This window comes from Apus apus, chromosome 5, assembly GCF_020740795.1.
Source record: "Apus apus isolate bApuApu2 chromosome 5, bApuApu2.pri.cur, whole genome shotgun sequence".
NCBI lineage: Eukaryota > Metazoa > Chordata > Aves > Apodiformes > Apodidae > Apus > Apus apus.
Window position 1 is genome coordinate 31,378,314 of NC_067286.1, and position 24,804 is coordinate 31,403,117.

At 43.9% G+C, this 24,804-nt stretch overlaps 2 protein-coding genes across 2 annotated transcripts in view; one reads left to right on the forward strand and one right to left on the reverse strand.

Moving 5' to 3' along the window:
• PLEKHH1 (pleckstrin homology, MyTH4 and FERM domain containing H1) overlaps window positions 1-12,813 on the forward strand; it is a 43,344-nt gene extending 30,531 nt beyond the window's left edge. Inside the window, exons 20-28 of the mRNA XM_051622151.1 lie at window positions 1,928-2,105; window positions 2,517-2,672; window positions 5,261-5,361; window positions 7,127-7,268; window positions 8,046-8,188; window positions 9,135-9,264; window positions 10,208-10,294; window positions 10,843-10,989; window positions 11,302-12,813. Coding sequence (XP_051478111.1) covers window positions 1,928-2,105; window positions 2,517-2,672; window positions 5,261-5,361; window positions 7,127-7,268; window positions 8,046-8,188; window positions 9,135-9,264; window positions 10,208-10,294; window positions 10,843-10,989; window positions 11,302-11,478 — 1,261 coding nt within the window. The 3' untranslated portion in view covers window positions 11,479-12,813. The remainder of the gene's footprint in view (window positions 1-1,927; window positions 2,106-2,516; window positions 2,673-5,260; window positions 5,362-7,126; window positions 7,269-8,045; window positions 8,189-9,134; window positions 9,265-10,207; window positions 10,295-10,842; window positions 10,990-11,301) is intronic.
• Window positions 12,814-16,646: 3,833 nt separating this feature from the next.
• Window positions 16,647-22,682, reverse strand: PIGH (phosphatidylinositol glycan anchor biosynthesis class H). The gene is made up of 4 exons (XM_051622544.1): window positions 22,404-22,682; window positions 20,720-20,929; window positions 20,028-20,111; window positions 16,647-17,872 (listed from the first exon to the last, which is right to left on the reverse strand). Exons 1-4 carry the CDS (start codon window positions 22,578-22,580, stop codon window positions 17,771-17,773), a joined length of 573 nt encoding a protein of 190 aa, XP_051478504.1. The 5' UTR covers window positions 22,581-22,682; the 3' UTR covers window positions 16,647-17,770.
• Between the last annotated feature and the right edge of the window lie 2,122 nt (window positions 22,683-24,804).

The following is a 24,804-nucleotide window of genomic DNA, read 5'->3' on the forward strand; positions in this document are numbered from 1 at the left end:
ATTCCCCACTTCTGTCATTCACATTAATTTGTCACTTATATTAAGCTAGTTCACAAAACCTATACTAGCAAAATAACTTTTTGCAGATATAACTGGAGCTACATAGGGAGGTTTTTTGCTGATGCAGCTACTTTATTTTATTGATAGAAAGACAGACAAAAGTAATTATTTAGAATTAATTGAGTTTTAGGTGATTATATTCTGCTTCAGGTTAGCAGGACAAAAGTGAGGCAGAGAACAACTCAGGGAACTATAAAAAGTCAGGAAAAACTAAGAAACCTGAAATATATACTAGTATTGTTTTCTGTTACCTCTTTAGTATGTAACACTGTCCCCTGTAAGAAAACAGTGTAAGATCTACTGCAACAGCAGTAACTTTTTGTCCAGAGTTCATACCATGCTCTTTCTTTGTTTCTATGGTGATCTGGTCTTCAGCATATCTCACTGTGTCCTTGACAGGGAGGTCACAGCTAGAGGTGTCTAGTTGTCTGTTACAAGAATATACTGTTGCTCAGACATAGGTAAAACAGTGATTTCATACTCAGATACTCAGCCTAAGTCTGCCTTGGTACTGCAAAATCTGAGTACTCCTTCAATCAAAGGGGTTTTTTAAACTTTCATATATGCTGACTTACATTTGCTATTTCTTCTCAGAAGCAAATATACAGATATCAGGCACACTTTGGTGTTAGCATTGGCTAAGGCAACATGTTAGGGATCTTCTGGCTAGTACTAGAGAGCATTTCTTACTTGTGCATTACCAGCTCCCAAAACTGGCCCATTCAATTCAGTAGTGCAGCTGCTTTACTGCAAGGGGCTATTGAAGTTCATAAGGATGTTCTGGGCTCTGTGAAATGCATGTTTCAAGTGTTACTGTGCTGATGGTCTGCCAGGTTCTTAGCCCAGAAGTGTCTTTATCAACAAATAAACTTTATGCAGAAGCAAAGAGCAGAAATGTATTTATATAATCCAGCTATGAAACAGTTTTTAGGGCTAGAAAAAAGAGAGAAATTACAGCTGTGCTTATATTACTTAGATTTAGAGCAGTTCCTAAATTACAGATACTTCACTTAATTCCTTCTGCCTAGCTTTAGGGATACTTAGGTCTCTTTAGATGGAGCAGGTATGGCTGTTTCTTGACCAGCTAAACAGATATGTTTTCCCTGTTTCATGTAGCAAACAAGACACTAGAATGTACGCCACATAATGCCTATGGTCTACTTTGCACTAGATCGTAATTCCAGGTATTGTTTCTCATGCGTGGTGACCTTAGAGTTTATACATCCATTCTCTGAGAGGAGAAAAGCCAGGGCAGTTTTACATTAAAGGACACAGGGCTTAGGAGTGTTTGGAAACCGGACATAACAGCTTCTCATTGAAGGAAGATTCTCCATTTGAAAGTTGTTCAAATGCATTACTGGCAAGGTGAGTAGTATGTTTCTAGAGTGAAAAGCCAGAGCTCCTGACTTCCATGTTGCTTGCAGGGATTGAACTGGAGATTTAATCACGTACTGAGCTCCTGAAGGCATATTGAACAGAATTTGTTTCCCCTGTAAAGTGATAGCACAGTTAGAAATCTATATAAATCCTTCAATTTTAGAACTTACTCAGTATAGACGTTCTTAACATTTTTGCAGGAGATGTAATTGACTGTTCCTGCCTGGCTTTAGAGACACTTCTATCCTTTTAGCGCTTTCCAGAGAGTCCATTGTCTGCCTTAATTTTACAGATCCTTGGAGCTCAGGTTTGTGTGGTAGCTTTTCACTTCAGCTGTTAGTCTGTTGAGATCAACTAGGATATCTGCACAGAGATATATCTTTGCTTGAGCAAAAGCCTGAAGGAGGAATGCTGTAGTCATGGCACAAGAAATGCAAGAGGACATGGCATTTAAAGCTTGTTTGTGGCTTATCTCTACCTCTTTGCCCAGGAGTGAAATAGGCAAGTATGCCATCTACTGCCAGAGATCAGTAGACCGCACTGTGCAGACGGGCGAGCGGGAAGCCAAGCCCTCCCGGATGGAGATTGTGTCCATCCTGCTGAGAAATCCCTACCACCACTCACTCCCCTTCAGCATCCCAGTGCACTTCATGAATGGAACCTACCAGGTAAGCCATGGCAGGTGCTTTTCTTCCAGGCACTAGAGGACTGTAATAACCTGCCTCCTTCATGTGGGTGGCTGGCACCACGGTGTTTATACATATCAGATATTAGGAGATAGACACTGTTTCTTCTCTTTGCCATTTTCACCATTTTTCCTGAGAAAAGTAAAGGAATCTAGCCCCAGCTATACAGGTCTTCGGAAGAAAAGGTAGCTAGGGAAAAGGGAGAGATGTTCTAGGTGTCTCAGTATGAGAAAGAATGCAGTGTGAAGGGAAACAATATGTAAGTGCAGTTACAGGAGCTGGCAATCAATCATGAGACACCAATCTGCAGGAAACCCAGGTTCATTAGCTGTGATACCCATCAATGTTGTGTTTCTTTAAAGTCATCCTCAAATAGCTCCTCTTCCATTGCAGGTTGTAGGTTTTGATGGTTCCTCAACAGTTGATGAATTCATCCAGCGACTGAACCAGGAGACAGGAATGAGAAAGCCATCCCACATGGGATTTTCTCTATTCACAGATGATCCTTCTGGCAGGAATTTGGAACATTGTCTGCAGGGCAACATGAAGGTATTTTTTTCCCCTCTGCTACATTCAGCATATGTGTTTGAAGAGCTGCTAAGTTTTTTTCTTACTGCAGCAAGATCAAATACACCTGAGTATTGCCTGTCAAGAGTAGTATTCAGAGATGAGATATTAATTCCTCATGCAAAGCTACAGACCTAGGGAAGAGTGGCTGGAGAGCTGCCCAGCAGAGAGAGACCTGGGGGTGTTGGTCAACAGCCAGCTGAATATGAGCCAGCAATGTGTGCAGGTGGCCAAGAAGGCCAACAGCATCCTGGCTTGTATCAGGAATAGAGTGGCCAGCAGGAGCAGGGTCAGCACTGGTGAGGCTGCACCTCAAGTACTGTGTGCAACTCTGGGCCCTTCACTACAGGAAGAACATTGAGGTGCTGAAGCAACTCCAGAGAAGGGCAACAAAGCTGTTGAAGGGCCTGGAGAACAAGTCTTAGGAGGAGCAGCTGAGGGTATTGGGGTTGTTTGGTCTGGAGAAAAGGAGGCAGAGGGGAGACCTCATTGTCCTCTACAACACCTGAAAGAAGAGTGTAGCAAGGTGAGGGTCTCTTGGTCTCTTCTTCCAAGTAACAAGTGATAGGATGAGAGGAAACAAACTCATGTTGCACCAGGAGAGGTTTAGGTTGGCTATTAGGAAAAATGTCTTCACTGAAAGGGCTGTCAGGCACTGGAACAGGCTGCCCAGGGAAGTGGTTGAGTCATCATCCCTGGAGGTATTTGAAAGACAAGTAGATGTGGTGCTTGGAGACATGGTTTAGTGGTGGACTGGGCAGTGTTGGCTTTACTGTTGGACTTGATGATATTAAAGGTCTTCTCCAACCTAAATGATCCTATGCTTTTATAATTAGCTCAGTCTAGTCTGAAATACTAGTTAAGACAAAGCACATTCTGTTTTACTAAGTGATAAATTGGTCAGTTTTTTCAGTCTCTAACTCAGATTTTAACACATATTAAAGTTTAATTTGTCAACTACAAAATTAAAATATGACAGAGCTAGCTAGCATGGTGAGACATCACAACTAACATCAAATGTGACACTGCTAATTGAGATAAATTTATGTTAGGCTGTGAGTCTTTTGGCATGTCCATATAAGTCTCATCTATTGGATTATGAAGTATCTCCTTGCTATCTTCAGGTAATTCGGACTTTTATTGTTGATGAGCGTACTTATGGGATAGAGCTGTACCGAGTATGCCTTGACTTTTAAAAAAGAGAGGAGTGCCTCAGGTCAAGGCAAAAGGAAAGCAGATAAAGTATTAACATCTGTGTCTTTCATATGGAGATTTTTACCCATGTTGCAGCTGGATAACTGCCTTAAATGGGCAGGCTAGTGGCCTTGAATGAGACACATCAGATTTTGGTACAAATCCAGGAGAATAATTTGTCGTACAGTATTGATGGAGGAGTAGTGGTAGTGGCATCTTTGAAGAGGCCCTGAGAACTGTAAGGAACATAAACATTCAGTTTTACACGGCGTAAAGTTTCACATTAGGTAGCAGAGGAAGAAGATGCCGATAACTTCAAATTAGGTGGGTTAAAGAGCAGCCTACTACAGGCAATGCTTTGCTTTCATGGCTTGATATAGATCAGGTAACCTGGAGCTTTGCTGCTAACTGAACCATCATTTGGAGAGATGAGATACTAGAGTAAGCGAAGAAGCTCAAGACAATCAAAGGCATCGCTTTTATTGGTTATTTACTGATGATTATTTACCTGCCAAGTCAACCTCAACAGCTTCTTAGGAGAGGATTAGTATATCTGATTATGCATTTCATGTGGCTTCTTATGTTCACATTCCTTTTATTGTGATGCTATCATGAAGTAAGTAGGAGCCTTTATTAGACCACTTGCAAAAGGACTGGAATCACCAAGAGAAGCTGAGTGGAACCAGAGAGATGAACTATGCTATTACTAAAAATATGTCTGAACTACAGAGTTAGAATCTAGAACCAAATGTTCCCAGAATTTGGACATTCAGATCCAAGGGTTTGGTTTAGCCAAGCACGTAGACAGCTGCTGTTAAGAGGTTATGTTAGAGCTTTTAGTTTGGGTCAGGAGGGCACATTTGAAGCAAACCTACTAATCATTCCTATTAACCTGCTTTGATTCACATTAAGGAGCAACCTTATAGAGCATGAAATGGGTTCTTTTTATGTGAAACCTGAACTGGAAAATGTGACCCATCATAGCAGTGGGCTTCAGGCCAAAGGAAAACCCTTTGAAACTTCTTCAATGTGGGTACAGAGTCTTAGGAACAGGTGTTGTTGCACTGTGCAGATCTGCTCCCCCTGGGCTTTGCTGCTTCCTAACACTGACAGAGCCAGAGCTGCTCCCAGACCAGAATTCAATTACACATGTGCCGTTGCAGATTAGAGATGGAGTTTTCAGTTGAAATGGTTTTATTTTTATATACTGTGTAATAGAAAAATGAAATGGTTTGCCACTTTTGGCTGTGTTTATGCTGATTCAGTCTGTTTATCTTCTGTGTTCCACAATGCTTTTTTCACTTATTTTCCCCTCAAGCCTTGACTATACATTTCACCTCAGTTTGTCTTTCCTCTCTCTGTGGTATTTTTTAAAGATCTGTGATGTTATTTCTAAATGGGAACAAGCGTTAAAAGAATTGCATCCCGGGAAATATGAAGGAGGCACAAGAATTGTGAAGTTGACCTATAAGAACAGGTACTGTGCTTTGTTGGGTTGGCCTCACACTACTGTTAATTAAACATTTCTAGACTGGATATATCTTTGTAGATGGCCAGTAATTTAGTGTTAGTGCCAAAACTATTTTAGCTAAGATGTGTTCAAATCATCAGTGAGATGTGATACCTTTTGTATCTGCTACATGCATAAAAGAGGGTGTATGGCCTAGAGATAAAACACTTTGCAATATCAGAATAGACAAAATGGGTTAAAGACTAGCTGTAGCACATTAAAGCATACTTGGCACAATTGCATTAGTCTAGATCCTAAAACATAATTAAATAATGCATATTAGGTGAGAGGAAGAGAAACCTGGGGAAAAAATCACCAGTCAAAACAAATCTGCTGAAACTTGCAATTAAGTGAAGAATCACAAAGATGAAAAGATACAAAGAACAGTGTTCTAAATAGCACAAGCTGTAGAAGAGACATGTTGTAGCAGTGCCCAGACTTTATAAAGAACAGGATGTTAAAAGTTAGATGATAAGAGATAGTGGAGAATGAAAGTATGAGACAAAGATCTAAACCAAAAACTGGAACAAGTTAGTCATTCATAATACAGACCGGAATTCTGAATTACAGTGAATAGAGAGCTGTGTATGGGCACAAGGAGCGGATTTCTGCACATGAATTCTGTTTGCAGTCAAAACAAAGGCCATCCCAAAACCAGAAAGAGACAAAGTTCTGTATTGAACAGATGAAGATTTTGTTAAATGTAATAGTGGAAACAAATTTGGGTGAACTTTGTTAGCTGGTATAGCAGAGGTGGAAGCAAAAGTTACTGCTTTTGACCCAGAAGGCAGTATTTGTTTCAGGAGTGAAACTTTGCGAGATTATTTTATTGGACTGGAATGTGCCTAGACTGGACAGCAAGGATAGTTTGATAGTCTTTCCAAGGTTGGGCTGTTCAAACACCAAGGACTCAGATAAGATGTGTAAGGTCACTATGGTCATAAGGGTGGTGTTAATCTTAGATTGACATTAAAAAAATCCAAACTCCTCCACTGGAATTAATATCTTCTGTGGTATTATGGTATATATAGTCATAGATGCAGCTGTAAATCAATATTTAAATTAGCTGGTGTAGGCTGTAAATAGGCATGCATGAGGAATTGTTCTGGGAAGCATTCCCTAAGATGATGTCTTCAATCCCCATATACCAAGTCAAAGAAATTGCAAGTGTGAAGGGAAAGAAAAACAGGAAGCTTTGATTTACAAGAATGCTTCTTCAATTTTTTGAATAAAGCCTGCTAGTTAGGGCTCTTATTTCCTGCTGAAGCAAACTGAAGACTTTTTAAATAACAGTATCATTGTAAGTGGGCAAAACAAAGCTGGCAAAAATAGTGAGTCTACAAGGTTGTCGTGTAGGAGTTTATACATACAGAGCAGAGGCAATTCTGTATCCTGTGATAAGTAGAGAAGGCTGTATCTTAAATGTTGGCTACCGGTGCCTGATGGGGACAGACACTGTGTTTAATAAGGCTCCACCGTTTTGAAGTGGTTGGTGCTCAGAATTCAAATGTCTTCCAAAGCTAGAAAGCATGTTTTGAGCCTCCTTGCCTAAACCTTGTCCATAAGGGAGACTTCTCCGTTTCCAAATCTCTGTGCAGTACCCCTGCAATGCTCAAAGTTAACTTTGGAGAAGGAAAAAAACCCAAACCCTCCTACTTTTATTTTTACTCACTTTGATTAAAGTTCCCACCTCTAATTCCAGTTCACAGTATCTTTCCTCACTGCGTTTTAGGCTGTATTTTCGGAGCCAGGCCAAAGGTGAGACAGACCGGGAGCGGTTGCTGCTGGCTTTCCAAGTCAGCAGTGAAATAGCCAATGGAAGGTTTCCTGTTAATAAAGAATTAGCTCTGGAAATGGCAGCTCTGATGGCTCAGGTGAGTACGGCTATGAGTAGAAATCCTCCCTCTTGTCCTCCAGGGACTTCAGCTGTACACTGAATATTTTTGGCTAACAGCCATCTTTTACATCAGAAATGGTTTTTCTTATCAGACACATAGTCTGATCTGTACCATGCCAAACACATTATACCAGAGATATGGAAATAGTATCACTACTGGAATTCCACTTTATAGTAAAAACTTACCCTGTTGCACTGGCAATAGCCTCTTAGTCAGGAAGAGCATTTTGTAGGATCCTCCATTAAACCTCCAGGTTTGCATTTAGCATCTTACCACATAAAAAACATGGTATGGGTTGTGGGCATGATAAGCAGGATAATAATTTCTTACTGAGCTGAAAATTGTTGTTGCATTTGTTAAAGCAATGTAAACTGAGATGAAGAAGCTGGGAACACTGTCCAAGTATTTACAAATAGCCTGTTGTTTTAATTAGTCAACTGAAAATAAGCCCCAAAAACTTGGCAGCCACACAGAAGCATCTACAACAAGCACCTACAACAAGTAGCTGGCTGAGATCTTGTTTCCATTTCTTAGATCAGTAAAGAATTCCATGGTCAGTCATGTCCTCAGTAGTTGCTCTGTTTTATACTTTTACTATCTTAAATGCTGTAGACAAAATTCTCCTGCCTAATGGTGTCTATTTGCATGACTAATAAACACAGTAGTTATCTGTATGGGAATTCATGGAATGTTCTACTGCACTAAAAAAAAAACCATAGCTCTGTTGCACTATAAACTATAATGTTGTCTTAGGTGGAATATGGGGATTTGGATCGACCAGGATATTCAAGTCCTGGGGGAACATCACAATCAAAAATGCAGCATCTTCTTCACCAGGTCTTAGATAAATTCTATCCCAAACGCTACAAGCAAAACATTACTCCTGAACAGCTCAGGTAAACTGTTTGCTCTTCTATACATTTCACTGAAAAATACTTTACTGGCAAAAATGTAAAATTCTGTCTTTATACTTAAGAAGTTTCAAGGAGCCCTGTCAAGTTTATTTGATGTAGAAGCTTAAACAGAATACAAGTGACAGGAAAGGTTGCTCTAAAATAAACTAACAGTTAACTAATACAAAAAGAGCCAAATCACCAACTACGTTTTCCCCTAGACAAGAAGTTTAAGCCTTTCACTTCAATTAGACATCTCAGTTCCAACAAACACTAAGCTAAGCCTAAAATGGATTCTGTTTCTGGGTTTTTGTTTTACCCTTCCCCCAAGTGTCAATTGAATCCAGATGCCTAACGTTTGCAGTGAGCCATAAAACTAGCACATACAGGCTGCTTCAGGCCATGCATTCATTCTGGTAGGACATATTTTAGTAGGACTTTTTGATGTTCTCACTTGGAAATTCTCACACACAATGCTGAGATCTCAAGTACAGAATGCAGGCCCTGCCATGGATCTCAGCTTTAACTGTTTTAATGAAAGAGAACGGTGATCTTCCAAATCCAAAGCCTACTTAGGGTTGCAATGGTGGAACTAACACAATACCTCCCTTTGGAAGTAAATTTCATCTGCAGGTAGCAAGGTAGCTGCCAACTATCCCAAATGAGCCAAATCAAGAGTGAATTAATATATATTGCCACTCCATATAGAGCATCCTACAGACAAGTTAAGGTGAAGGTTTATGTAATAAAGTAATTGTGGAAGTAGAGAAAACGCTAAAATAAATGAGGGTTGTACAACCCTCATAACTAACAGTGCTGGCAGCTCTGTCTCTACTGCTGGTAGAACAGCCTTTTTGGAATGAGAGGTATATCTATTAAGTGTGACAATGTTACCTTTCTTTGGAGGACCTTAGTAAATACTGCTGTCTTGTGTCTTGGATTCTGAAAGGCAACTGGCTGACCGGCTGGCGACAAAGTGGATGGTGCTGCAGGGATGCTCTCCACCAGAATGCATTCGAATTTATTTGACAGTGGCCCGGAAATGGCCCCTCTTTGGAACCAAAATATTTGCTGCTAAGGTAACTGGAGCACACTTTATTATTTTGTTCCTGAGTGTGAATTAGCTGAGCAGACACACACCTGTGATCTCTGATAACACGGGTTGAAAATGCTTTTGCTTCAGGAAGGCGAAAAACTGAACAATACTCTGTTCCGAGCTAACAGCTGTTTGGTACCACTTAGGTTTGGAAAGAAGGAAGAGAAACATGCTCTAGACACTAGAGGCTGCTAGCATTCAGTAAATAAATACTGAAGCTTCCCTTGCTGCATCAGCTGATTGTAATACAGGGTAATAACTGTCTTTACAAACCTTGCCAAAGCTTTCTCAGGCAGGAATTTTCCTGGTCATCCAGGTTGCAATTAAAAAATACTATTTACATACCACTGGAGGGGTGGAAGGGTCCCCCATAAATCACACCTGGCAGCTGATGCTAGCTAAAAGGGGGTGTTTAGATGCTGGTCTCTGCTTGACACAGAGCTGGCTGCTTCCCTTGCCACAGGAGAGAGGCAAGCTCTACTAAGGTCCTGTTGCAGGAACAGAAAAACTAAAGCACCTACTGGGTAGGCTGCCAGCCCACTGGCATCGGCAGGACCGCAGAGAGTAGCTGGAGGGAATGCTTGTCCCAGTAGCTTGCACCATCCTTCAGCCCATCCCAGGCTAGGCTCTGTACCTATTACCCATGCCCAAACTAATGCCACAGCACAAAGTGGCTGTATGAGAAATCTTGTTTTGACATTGACCATCTTCCCAACCCCACACAAACCTCTTCTATTGAAAATGTTATCCCAGATTTTGAGAGAAGTCCCCTCAAAAAATCAAACCAGTAATCAAAATATCAGGCCACTAAGCCTATAGGATTCTTTCTCATCTTCACTTTATCCTTAAACCCCAAGATTTATGACAGAGATATCTTTGTGTAGTGGTCAAGAAATATCTAAATTAATAATTTCATTTTTCCCTAGCCTATTTTGCCTTCCTCATTGGAAGACTGTCCAATCTGGATAGCTGTGAATGAAGATGGTATCAGCATACTGGATTATAACACTATGGTATGGTGAGGAACACTGATTAAGAAAAGTAACTTACCTCCCACAGGAAGACATTCCCTCTGAGTGCACTTAAAGTCACCAAAAGTTTGTCTTTAACTTCATATGGATCCAGAAGTTAATTTTTAGAAGTCAGAGATGAGGGAAGTCAGTGCTGTATTTGAATACTACATAAACAAAGTAAAATCACAGCTACAGAGTAAGGTAAGGTTTCATGGAACAGCTCACTTCCTCTTCAATGGGCAGCAAACATGCTCATACATCTAGCAACATCTCAGTGGTACGTGCTTTACTACCACCCTCTGGGATATAACAACGTTTGGAATGTTGCTCTTTAGCAGTGAGGCATCAAGCAAGCTAGGAGACAACTAGAAATGCAATCCACATTTGAGATTTCTCTGCCAGCTATTACCTGTAGAGCCAAATACCTATACTGCCTATTATGGCTGGAGATCTGGTGTTTCTGCACTAAGTAGCAAATATATTAGTTTAAGGTGGCCATTTTTTCTTTCACAGAACTATGACTCTTTAAAACTCTCTGTTGTCTGCAGCACTTGAAGGTCTCTTATTCATACTCCTCTGTGCTGACCTTTGGAGGCTGTAGAGACGACTTCATGATTGTAGTCAGTCAAATGAAAGAAAGGAGCTCTGGAAAAAACAGCACTGAAAAACTCCTTTTCACAATGGCAATTCCAAAGGTAATTATAGAACAAAGAGTGAGTTTCTTTCCACCTGGCAGCATCACAGCTGGGCATTTTGTACAAGCCCTGGGGATTGGTACTTGCGGCTGCTGCTCTAGCAATATATATTCAATAAGTCAATTCATTCAATAAGCTGGAACCTTTCATCAAGAGACTTATTCCACCTAACTCTTAGAGCTTCATTTCAAAACCAAACAAGCCCATGTGAGAAAGTAATTTACAAAAGTTACGCAGTCAATAGGTTCTAAAAATCAAAGGGCACTCTTACTTCTAATGGACTTACAATTAATCATTTTCATTTTTCCCTAGATTGTTGAAGCAACACTTCTTATTGCCAGCTATATTAACAGCCGTTTGACACCTTCGCTCCTATCCTCTACACAGCCCTCCCGAAGCAAAACATCTGCCAACAAGCTCTGGGAGACTGAAAATCGGTGCTTTTTCCCTTCCATGCCCCGAAGCACTAAGGGGCCCACCCTGCTCTGAGGGCTCATTCCACATGACTCCAGGGATTTGTTTTGGCTTGATTGTTTGTTTGTTTAGTGTTTTGTTGGGGTTTTTTTGCACTGCTCTGTACTGAATTGCAGACTGCTACGATTTTGATGGCTACACACCTTACTTTAATGCAGGCTCTGATTCTTTTTCCATAGGAATAGACAAAGTTCCTTAATGTAGAGGCAGTGTCCCTGCTCTTAAAATATCTTGAACGTGGGGACTGTGCAGGCGTTTCCTTGCCATGCCACACTCCATCCAAAATACCAAGCCTCAGGTCATTTGCTTGCACAGTGCTCCAGTCACATTCTCTCTGCTCTCTTTCCTCATACCCATTCTTCTTCCATTTCCTGACCTTACCACTTTGCTTACAAGCATGTATGTTTTATTTGATCCCTCCCATTTTCAGCTTTGCACCTGCCTTTAGATGACTGCACACCCGGTGTCTGGAATCTAAGTCCAGCTCTTAAAACCTCTAGTGACCTGTTTTCCCTATCATAGCCCCTTTAAATTATTCTTTTCAGTAATCTTTTGTTTGCATCCATCCCTAACTTGCTCACTTCTTACCTGAATTAGGCTGCAACCTCTGCAAGGCAGATTTGAGTGGCATGTAGGCTTGAATCTGACTGCAGTGGGCTAAGCACACAGTCCTGTTTGAAGTAAAAACAGGTGGTAATGGATACTGTGGCATGTGGCAGAAACCCAGTACAAGGATGCACCCTGTTGAATTCTGCCTGTATCAGGAGCTGCGTATCACTGCCTCAGAAACTAGATACACACTGTTACCAGAGTGCAAAGATTAACACGATGTTGTCTGATCAAGTAGTTTAGACATAACTTCAGCTCTATGCTCTGGTTGTGAATAGCCATAGTACTGAAGTTTTAACCAGCGTTTAAATTCAATGTTGCCACTCCCAGGACAACTATTAAGACAGTCTTTTTGCAGAGACCATAACAATTTTTATGCAACTGCTTAGCACAACCAAAACAATTTAATTTTCCCTTAGAGCTGTAACGACTCCTCCCTGAAACTGACGCCAAAATTGAAAGACAGAAACATTCCAAGTCATTGCTCCAGGCATGAATGAAAAGAAGATGTATTTCAGAAGAAAGAGAATCTAAACTGACAAGAATAATTATGATGCAAGTCAAGGATAATTTCAGATCTGAAATAAGGACTAAAGAATAAGAGTTCAGTGGTACTCAAGAATATTTTCAACATCAAATAGAGGTGAAAACCTAGTGTCTTTGCATGTTGAGGTCTGGACGACTGGGTTTGGAACAGTGTCAGAGGATGCCCCAGCTCCTGCAGGACTGATAGACATTTCAGGAGCCGATGCTGCTCTACACAATAGATGACCATTAGGTCGCTGCTACAGGGCTGCATGTATCACGTGCTCCACCCTCAGACCAACACTTCCAAAGATTTTTTTCTGTTAATCCCTGTTTAGATGTTTCAGGATGTTTTTGAAACTGAACATAATCTCAGACAAAGGAAGACAAGGCAAGCACATGTTGTACTTCCTGTCTTTCAGCAACTGAAACAGATTTTCCCAAACCAGCTCTACCATTCTGACTTGGCAGAAGCTCCTGCTTTCAAACTCCTGCTTCCTCCATGCTACCATAGCCAGGAAGAGGTAGGTAGTCAACAACTGTGTACTCAAGTATTGTTGCTCAGAATTCCCTAAAGAATGGGTTTTTCTAAATATGTTGTAAAGGGATTAGATATGATTGAGAAGGTTAATGGATTTAAAAAAAAAAGCAATTATTGAAAAACAGAAATCTACCTGGCTTCAGCTATTTTGATAAGCATGCTAAAAAAGCCAAGGAAGAACAATTGCACTTTCAAAAGTACCACGTGCAACTTCATAATTATGCATTCATGGGCAACTTTCCCAAATTAAAACAGTGTGAATCCAACCATTAGAAAGAATTCAGCAATAGCAAACCAAAGCTATTTGCAAATGAACAAACCAACCATACCAGTGTTTTTTACTCCCTACTACCCGCTACCAACCTTGAAATACCCAACTAATGCACTCAGTGGAGCTGATACTTGGAAGTTTTTGTTTCACATGTATGGTGGGTGCAAAACCACAAACTAATAGATAAGAATGTGGGACAGACAAAAATAATTCTAAGCAACTAGTTATTACTATTATAACATAAAAAACCCCCACCAAAACCACCTGTTTTGGGCTGTGGAAACAACATGGCAGACACAAGCCAGGAAAAATGTGTATTAATAGAGACCTGATTTGCACATACTGTAACGTACCCACTTGCTATGAATTTAAGGACATTCCTTTGAAGTTACAGAACAGGGTGGAAGCTTTCTGAGCCAAAAACAATTTTGAGAAGGTATTTAGTCTTTTTTTTTCCCCCCTTAATTACTTCTAAGAGACTCTATATATCCTGATTGAGTGGCCAGCAGTATGTATTTCCCCTCTCTAGATACACATCTCCCATGTATACAGATACATCAGTTTGAATACAGAGAACATTATTTCTCCTCACTCAATCACCTGTGCCTAACAATTGCTCTGATGCTTGAAGGTCTGTTTGGCAGACTGGTTCTTGTATCCCACCAGTAAGAAAACTGCTACAGAATAAGCTGAGCTGTCATTGGTGCTGGAGATGCTCAAGGCATAAAAGTCCCCAGTTCACAGTTCAGAAGCTGTACTTTCCTTTAGTACTAACACTCAAGGCCTTAAGAGACTTGTACTAGGGCACACAGGAAGCAAAGAAGTTGAATAAGCAGGAGCTGGCCTGAAGCTCATTATTTTCTGCCTTAACTGCACTTTAAATTGAGAAGCATGGCAAATAGAACTTCTTTTTTCTTCCTTATTTTTAAAAATATCCACCAATACTTGAGTATTTCAGGGACCACCCCACTCTGATGGATGCACATATACCTCCTATTTATAGCTTACCTGACTTAAAAAAAACACACCCTGTGTAGATACCTATTTTGTATGATTCTTTGGCAGAAAAAACCCAATTTTTATTTTACTCAATGCTTTTGGAAATTACTATTACTGCGGCATAGAATGAGATTACAAAGCCCTTTGTTTTCCGAAATGCCATGCATATGTAAAAAGCTGGGAGATCCTGCAAGATTTCTGTTTGTTCTTGAAATGCAGTTATCATTAAGGAAACTGTATTATTCTCAGAATAAAAAAACTATTTTAAAAACCAAAATAAGTCTCAATATAAACAAAAAATGGACAAAGATTGTGTCTGGTATGCAGGATCATACCTGGTGAAAACCTGCTGGTTCCTTTTTCTCTCTGCTGATCAGCTTTCGTGGATGACTAAAGTACACTCCCGTGGGCACAGGATGTTCAAAGAATCATAGAATGCTTTGAGTTAAAGGGACCTTAAAGATAATCTAGTTCCAACCCCCCTGCATAGGCAGGGCCACCTCCCACTAGATCAAGTTGTTCCAAGCCCCATCCAGCCTGGCCTTGAACACTTCCAGGGAGTGGGCAACCACAACTTCTCTGGACAACCTGTGCCAGTGTCCCGCCACCCTCACTGTAAAGAATTTCTTCCTCATGTCTAATCTGAATCTACTCTCTTCCAGTTTGAAACCATTACCTCTCATCCCATCATTACATGCAAGAGTCCCTCCCCAGCTTTCCTGTAGGCCCCTTCAGGTACTGGCAGGACACTAACAGGTTTCCCCAGGGCCTTCTCCAGGCTGAAAACCCCAACAGCCTGTCTGCATAGCAGAGGTGCTCCAGCCCTTGGATCATCTTTGTGGCCCTCCTTTGGACTTTCTCTAGGAGCTCCATGTTCTTATGTTGGGGGCTCAAGAACCGGACAAAGTACTCCAGGTGGGGTCTCACAAGAGTGGAGGGGGAGAATCCCCTCCCTCAACCTGCTGACCATGCTTCTTTTGATGCAGCCCAGGACACAGTTGGCTCTCTGGGCTGCAAGCACACATTGATGGCTCATGTTGAGCTTCTCATCAACCAACACCCCCAAATCCTTTTCCTCAGGGCTGTTCTCAATCCATTCTCCGCCCAGACTGTATTTGTGCTTGGGATTGTCCCGACGCAGGTGCAGGACCTTGCACTTGGCCTTGTTGAACTTCATGCGGTTTGCACAGGTCCCTCTGGATGGCATCCCTTTCCCCAGTGTGTTGATCTCACCACACATCTTGGTGTTGTCAGCAAATCCACTGAGGGTGTGCTCAATCCCATTCCTTCAAAAGATGGCAAAAAGAATCTTCTAGACTTCCTCCTGTGACAGTTAGTGGATCATTTATTCAGTGCACATTCTCAGGACTTCAAGAGATTTTTACAGCAGTCAGTGTTTCCAGCACACTCCTAAGCCCAAGACTGTCCAGTCTGTTGAGACATAATTTATTTTCTGACACATCCTCCTCACTGCTCAGCAAATCTTCCTGCTGCTACAGTGCTCCTTCAAGGGCCTTGACCATTTCTCCTGCCCATGAAGAAACACCCTGGCTGAGCCACACCCTGATCCACACACAACTCAAGTCCCGCATGCTTCGTAGTCAAGGCACTGTAGCCTTCAGAGTCATGCTCCCAGGCCTGCCACTCTGGTTAGTGGCCAATTTCTGTGCCTGCCTCACCCTTCCCAGTTCTGCCTGGACTTGCAACCAAACACAGCTTGTATCAGGGTGCAGCTTTACTAACTTCAGAGAGACTTGTTAACTTACATTAGGGCAGCACTGGAATTAAAAATCTGGCCAACCACAACATTTAGTATTTATGAGAAATAAAACCATAGAAAATTATTAATCTAGATGCTACCGAAAAGCAAGCAGCATATCCCCAAGCTGCTGCCTTTCATTTGGACAACCAGAATACCTCCTGAGGTGAATTAACTTGTGTCTTTCAAACTTTGTAGCACCATGAAAAAAAAAAGCCACCTTATCTCTACCATATTGCATGATGGTGTGTTGCCACATTTTAATTCTAAATTACACAGACAACCACAGTACGGCACTATATGGAAGTTAAGCATGACTCCTAGGCTCCTGCCAACTTGCTGGTTTAGCTGTTGTGTTGACATTTCAATTGCCTCAGTTATGTTACTAAGGAGTCATGGAAAAAAAAAAAGAGACAGAAAAATACCAGTTAAAGGTTACAGTAACTTTTAGCCCATCAACAAAGAAGCATTTCACAACCTTGAGTTACTCCTGAGAGAACAGCTCAGTAAAACTTTATTCACACAGTCATTACCATAATTTTCAACAACACATTTTCCTCTTCTCAGAGCAACTGATGTGCCCCTTTTAATGCCACATCTTTTCCAGGTCCTGTGTCACCATGTCCCTTCCCCATTCAGCAACAAGTCCACATTTTCCCTGTCTTCCTTTTGCTACTTATGTACTTGCAGAAGCCCTTCTTGTTGCATTTGATATCAATATGTCAAACTCCAGGTGGGCTTTGTCTTTCCTAGCCACACCTCAGACGGTGTTGCTATATTCCTCCCAGGTCACCTGTCCCTGCTTCAGCTTTCTGTGTACTTCCTTTTTGTGTGAGTTTTGCCAGGAGCAACTTACTTACCTATACAGGCTTCTTGGCATTTTTGCTTGACTTCCTGCTCATTGAGATGGACTGTTACTGACCTTGGAGGAGGTGATTTTTGAATATCAATCAGCTTTCTTGGACCCCTCTTCCCTCTAGGGTCCCAACCCATGGGACTCTTTCAAGCAGACCCCTGAAGAGGCCAAGGTCTGCTCTCTTATGTTTACTTAATTAAACATAAATGAATGCAACAGTGTATTTTAATTGTTATTTTCTTCCTGAAATTTTCCTGTGGATTAGTAAGTTAACATCCCAGCCCACCCAACAGTTTTGGTATTTGTATATTCTTTTTTCAAACAAAGGGTTAAATAGAAACTAAGAAAATGCACATTTTTGGCAGTGTGTCCAAGGTTGCATTGTGAGTTTATCAGAATTTTCAGATCCAAACAAGTAATGGATGTTCTTTCCTCCCTTTACTCTGTTTCTCCATAATTCTTTTCTGGAAAGGCAAGGAAAAATCTTTTTTTGTCTCACTATAAAAAGTTCTGCTCACCTGTCTTCGTAGCAGAAGACTTCAAGGTTCACTTGTGTGATTGAACTGACAATTTCTGTAACAACTCTGTGAGTCTGGGCAGGCCTTTAGCCCTAACATCACTGTACGGCTGCACCACTTCCCACTCATCTGTTAAAAAAACAGCCCCAGGGCAGTTTTGCTTCCTCTTCCATCTGTCTCTCCAAGTCTTGCACCAAGTTTGCTGCCTTGATTATTTTTTTTTTTTTAACTATTTTATACCACTTGATTGAGGAGCTGTCTTCCTCTGCTCCAGAATTTCTTGACAACTTTTGTACACTTCTATCAAGCAGTCCAGACGCGGCTTGGAGCTCTAGAATTAAAGTCAAACAACAGAGAATGAGGCCCTGAACTGGCTGTAAAAGAGCTGGAAATCTTTAACTTCCCACTGGTGAGATTTGTCAGGCAAGAAAAGGAAATGTGGAGATAACTGACACAAAGGTGACTATCAGAAACAGACGTGTAGAAGGAATGCAGTAGCAAGGTACATAGGCATCTTTCCCACATTAAGTCAATGGAGAACGTGTTTGTTGAGAAATAATTCAGAAAATTCCAGGAGGTGTTTGATGCAAGCTGGTGATACAGGAATGCAAAGCCATTCCATAAGCTGTAGCAGCTCTGTGCTGAAAAATACCAGTCCCTAAAGCTGTCAGGTCAAAACACAAGCACCCCTCTGCAGTTAGCCTGAGTGTCTCACCAAAACAGAAATCCTGCCTTCTCTGCTGACGGTGCACAGTGACAGCATGGAAGAAAATCCACACCTTCCAACCCATTAACCTATCTATTAGACCATACACCCTCTTGAGACCTACCAACAGCAGATTTCCATACACTAATCCACCAGCCTAGATGACGTCCACCTTGAAAAAACTACTTTCAGGGCAGGGAATTTAGACACCTGGCCCTTGGCCCCTGCTGGTACTGTCAACAAAAGTACAACAGAAGGTTAACTGAAAACATCAATTCATTTCACACAAACAGCAAACAGTGGTCAAAGTATAATGATTTTCCATCACTTCTAACCTGGACAAGATTAAAACTGGCAAGGAGGTGAAAGTTTCCCAGACCCACAGTCTTTATGGTCCCATGACTTTCAAGCTCCCAAAACAGCATTACTGTGTAAAGTCCATCAAACATCTCTCCTTGCAAGTGTTGCTTAAGAGAACAATAGGTCAATTCAGCACAGAAAAGCTCCTGTGCTCAGTGACACAGTAAATTATATTTGTGAAGGCTGACATAACTTAGAGGAACCCAGTGAAGGAGACACAATACATTTACTAATTATTGCTCCTTCAAAACTAAGTAACATACTGACTTGCATGCTAAAGCAAGAATTACTGACTGGTAATGAATTGCAAACTGACACAGCTCTTTCTGTACCTCCTTTGCTGTTGGAGTCAACTCTACCAATACTAAGATATTTCCCTGGAAACAAAACTGTTCAGAGTTGAGCTGGGGAGGGGGGGAAGAAACTACACAACTGCTTTGCAGCCTCTTTGAAGCTGGAAAGGAGCATATGTAACTAAAACCAGGTTCCTAAGTGCAGCTGGAACTTACTAGGTGTTTACTTCCAGCAAATCCTATTTTCTCCCTTGAATATGTGTGAAATACTTAATTTATATTGTTGTTAGTAAATGTCTTTACAATTGTGGGACTAAGTTAGCAGAAACTATCAGTGGAACAGTCTACTTATGCCTGAAAGTACTTAGGAGAAGACTGTCATAAAAGAACAGTCATAAAATGGATGTGGACTACAAAACAACAATCACCAACAGTAGGTGAATTAGAAAGGACAGAGGGGGCTCTAAGCCTCAGCAGTGGAACATGAGAGGCACCTCTGCACTGCTTACCACCTCTCAAGGATCAGGGCATTGTTGTGTTAGGCATGTAAAGAAAGGCAGAAAGAAAATCTATTCCCAAAATGGGACTATGAACAGGTTAGCAAAAGAAGAGAAAGGGGAGACAGGGTAACAGTAAAGCAAACAAGTTATTATACATTAAGCAAATGCTCACAGCTTGTACTGTGATCTTTGTCAACGGGTGAAGTCATTCTAATGCCAAGGAGGTTTTTATGAGCACTTTTGGCTCAGAGCTGAGAGAAAAATCAACTACAGCACAGTGCTGTAGTTATGACAGAACACTGATCGTGAGACTACACAGAAAGCTGTATGAATCCTCAGTATCCTACATGACCTAAAGACTTCTACTTTATGCAATGTCCTGGTTGGGTTCAGATTTACACAGCTCCCTGTTCTTCAAATGGAGGGCAAATGAAAAAAAGACCCCCAGTACGTAATTCTGAGAGATGTCTAATACCACCTGTTCCACAGTGCTCTAAGACCCAACTCGAGAAGCCAGTAAGGGCCTGTAATAAACTATTTGTAGTGGAATAAAGTTACACTCAGACAACAGGCGCACACACACACAGGCCATGGATCTGGATTTCTCCACCATTCAGTCAAACTCACCTGAAAGAGTGGCACAACCTCAGATACTCCCTGAGGATCTCCAGGGTCCTGGAGGAGGATGCACAGGTAGTAGATAACTTTTTGCTACAAGACAAAATCATCAGAGTTTGAAAATGCTATGAAAGTGCCAAGAGGATCTGTTTAAACTCACTGGGCTGAAGGCAAAGCACTTCAGGCCACAGTCAAGTCTACAAATTGATACCTATAGTTTTCCTCCCTTCACACACAGAAAATTACCTGTGTTTTTTCCTATTAAATTTTCAACCTGAAAAGAACACACACATGCTGGAAAGGTAAGGTCTGCTTTTCTACAGGAGCTTTGCAGAAAACCCAGAAACTGGACAAATCATTTCCTGAGTTGTCTCCTTACCCCCGTCTTGACTACTTACAGAGTTTGGCATCAGGATTTGTAATAAGTACACCACAAAGAATGAACCCCACTAGCTTAGTGTTAGTGGCATTATCTACAGGATGGATTTGGCTTTCTGAGGTGATTTGTTTGGCTTAAGTTCTCCTTTAAAGGTGAAAGAACAGACAAGAGAATAAAGAGAGAAATCCGAAACATAGCGTGTGATGTCAGTGAATCTATGGATAGTGCTATGCTTAATTGCTCTGGTAAATCACTCTGGTGAAAATACACTGGATGTGAGTGTACCCACAGATACACAAGCTGAAAGACTGTGTATAATTACCATATGGATGGCTTCGTTGATAACCACATCCTTAACTCGACCCATCTCGATGAAAGTTGTGCTCTCTTTCCCTGAAGCATAGGATGAAGTCACCTGAATCCCAAGTGAGCCAATGACGAGCAGCGATTCCTGCTCAATTTTCACAAAGTGCAGGTATATGATCAGGCCAATTAGTGTGATGAAGATAGCAGCAGAAAGCACCATACTATTCTGTAACACAAGCCAAACAAAGACAGAGCTCTGTTATTACAATTAACTGAACACTGTTTTAGACAAAGTAATATTGCACAATAAATTACAATACTAAAACTAGAGTTACAAGGCTACTGTTACGAGGCAATTTTCTTAGGTGGAGTTCTGTTATTCACCTGGCTGTCTGATATATGTGTGATGAGATCTAAATCAGTCCTCACAGTATGGTCTGAAAGAGCTGAAATGGTCAAGCACAAGAAAATTCTGTTCCCTTGTAAATTTAGTGCAGAAATCCCAACCGAAACAAGACAGTTACACCAATGACAGCATATTGTCCAAACATAGAGACATCATTGACCCAGAAGTGTTGTGAAACGTCTAATAGAACCGAGGGTGGAGTCTCAGAGGGGAAAGACAATCTTTTAAGAAAAACCACTGACCTAGTGGCTTTCTTCTTACAAACTGCAAGCTAAATTTGTTCAAACCTCATCTCTCATCCTGCCTTGAACACCACTCTAGAGAACATTCGCCTTCTTCTGTGCTTTGTCTGAGGACAAACATCTTTTGCATGCTGCGATCTTGGGACTGCTGTTAGATAAAATACAACTGATGAAACTACAGACTACAGCAAAGTCATCTGAAGATGTGGTAATAAATCTTAAAGGTCCACAACCTACAGTCTATTTCTGGGACATTTTAGAGAGCTCCAGGCCACACACACCCATGCATCAAAGTTGTAACTGACACTTCCCAAAGCACCAGAACTATATGACCCTACCACTCAAGCTGGGGCTGCACCACCACGTGAAGTAAAGAAGTCACAAACACAACCAACAGAATGGACAAAAAAATTTTTATAAGCTTTGAAATCTGTCTTCCCACCTCATCTGTGAAACATGAGCAAGCAGATTACGTTCACATGGCAGTGCTCTCTGAGTCCCTCAGCAAAATCCCTCTGGGGATTAGCAATCACTCACTTTATTCAGTACAGCTTTTATTGCAGACTCCTGCAGCTCATCTCCCTAGGTAAACACCTGCTGTTTGGACTCTCAGGAACGCACTCGGCACCACTCAACAAGCCTAGGTACGCCTATCCTACTTGGCGAGAGGCAAACCAACAGAGGCATCCTGGAACCCACCAGGTCCCCGGGCTGCTGCTGCCTGTGGGCCCTCAGACACCGGAGGGCACGCCTCTCCTTTTCACCCCGTCCTCATCGGGATCTACCGCCCCGGCATTCCTGGAGCGTTGAGGAGGCCTTGGCACCGGCTCTGGCCTCCTCGTGCGGCCCTCGCTGCCCGCAGCGGGCCGGCAAGGGCCGCGTGCCTCCCTCTAGGCCGGCGGGCCCAGCCGAGCCCCTCGGACGCCACCCACAGCCCCCGAGTGCCCCCGGAACAGCCGCGGGGCGCAGGCGGCTCAGGCCCGGGCCCACGCCTCACCCCTCGGCCTCCGAGGCGAGGGCGGGCGGCGGAAGGGGCGCGGGGGCGGCGGTACCTGGCTGAGCACGAAGAGCCCGTAGGCCGCCAGCCAGACGGCGGCGGTGGCGGCGCTGAGCGCGCGGAGCTGCAGGCGGGGCCCGCGCACCGCCAGCTCCCGGCAGGAGGCGCTGTGCTGCCGGCGCCGCAGCGCCACGGGCGCCCCGGACGCCGAGCGGTACCGCCGCTCCGCCATGGCCGCCCCGCGCCGCCCCGCACCGCACGCGCACCGCACGCTTCGGCGCTGCCCCTCGGCGCGGGGCGGGCGGGGCGGGCGCGGTCCCGCCTCCCACCGCGCTCACGGGGTGCGGCACGAGGCGCCTGCGCGCGGGGCGGGGCGGGGCCGGCGCTGCCGCCGGGCGGGGTTGGTGCGGGCCCCGGGGCGTCTCCGCGGCGGTCCCGGCGCGGCGGGCTCCGCTCCGCGCCCGGGGGGGCAGCCCCGCCGGCACCGCTCTGTCCTGAGGGCGTGCGGCCCCGCCGTCCCCCGCCCGGTCCTGTCCGCAGGGAGGGCAGGCCCGCCCTGTCCCGAGGGCGCTGCCGCGGTGCGGTCTCGCTTGGTTACACCGCGCCAGGCCTCCCGCTGCAGCCCTTGCCCACGTCAGGAGTGTCGGCCGTTTGGGAATGTTGGTAGTGCACTGCTCTCTTCCTCCGCTCCTTCAGTAAGTTTTCAAACGGCACAGGTGTCAGTGGTGGTGTGCGTGTCTCTGGCCATGAAGGAGACATTAATTTTGTCCTCATTTGCCTTTACCCATTCTTAATGCGTTCATGTATCTCTTTGTATCGTTCACAACAAGCTCATTGTGTGGTTTCTTGAGTATTTCTCTTTTAGCTTTTAAAGCAACGTTTTAGGGATCATTGCAGTCTAAGTATATAATAAATGGGATACTTGGCTTTGTGTGCAGACATCATGGCTGTTTGTATTGTGTTCTCTATAATATCTCTCAATTACTGTTTTGTATTACTTCCCTGGCACAGACATAAAGCTACAGCTCTGCAGTTTCCAAACCACCCTCCTAACTCCTTTGCCCTTCTTATTTCTTCCTCCTCACCCACAGCCCTGGAGTCTACCCGTTAGCTTTCATTGCAGATACCATCTCTTTGTGAGCAATGCACTTAACTCGCGGATTCTGAGCTCTTGGGTGGATGCTCTAGATACATATATATATATATATATAAACCTGTTAACTTCTTGTAGGGGCAGCAAAGGAGTCTGTAACAGACCTGAGAATCCGAGGGGCATTTAAGAATCACCACCAAGGTCTTTGCTTGGCCGGGAGGGGTGGGGGATGGTAGGCAGTGGTGGAAGGCTTGTGCAGTGTGTCTGGGATCTCCCTGTGACACAAGAGCTGAGCTGAGCTGGATCTCTGAAAATAAAAGGTGAGCTGGCCTGGAGAGACAAAAAATAACTGCAGACAGTGAACTGCAGGAATGCAGGAAAAATGTTGGAAGTTACAGAGAGAGAGTGTGAAAGTTTACAGATGGAGTGAAAGTGGAAAAAAACAGTAAAACTGGAATTACAGGGTTTTTAAATGAATGCTGCCAGCCTTTCAAACCTGTGTGTGAGGTTGCACGTTTGACAGCAGGAGTCACGTTGCCTCGTCACAAAAGGGAAAGAAGGGGGCATTTGCTGGTTTTTAAATAATTTCTTAAGCCGTGCTGTGAATAGCAACAGTAAGAGCTTTCAGAACGTGAGGATCACCTCGAGGTCAGATATTCGTGGCCGGTGCTGGAAGAGGTGGCTTTTTTACTGCTTTATCAAGGTTATCAGATGAGGAGCATCACCTCAGTTTTTGGTCAGCGAAGCCAGGGAGTAACATTGCTGCGAGGTGGCTCTCAGGAGCTCAGTGTGACCAGCCAGGCAGCTCGGCTGAGCTGGTGCTTTTCCCCCGGGACAGTGACAAATTCCAGCACGTCACGCCAAGATCCATCCGGTGGCCGAAAGCGGGGTACCAAGGGAGGGGGTGTTCCCCGAGACCTCTCCCAGCGGGCGGTGCTGCAGCCCCTGGGCCGAGCAGAGCCGCTGTGGCACCTGCGCCGGGGGACGGCCGGGAGAAGGCCTTGCAGGGCGCGCGGCGGCGCGGTGAGGCGGCCCGGGGTCGTGGCGCGGCGGCGGTTACCAGTGGAAAATCCCCGGCGCGGGGCCGGGGCCGGTGCGGGCCGGGGGCGGGGGCGGGGCCGGGGGCGGGGCGGGGCGTTGGCCGCCGCGCTCCGCCGGGCACTGCCCCCCCCGCCCCGCCCCCCCCGCGCGTCCTTCCGGGCCCTCGCGCGCGGTGCCGCGTGCGCCGCGGGGGGCGGGACACACCTCCGGGCGCGCGCGCTGCCGTTGGCCGGGCGGCGCGGGGTGTGGGGGGCGGGGGGCGGGGCCCGGCCCGGCCGCCGCGGGGCTGGGGCGCCTCAAAAGCGGCGGCGCGGGGGCGGCG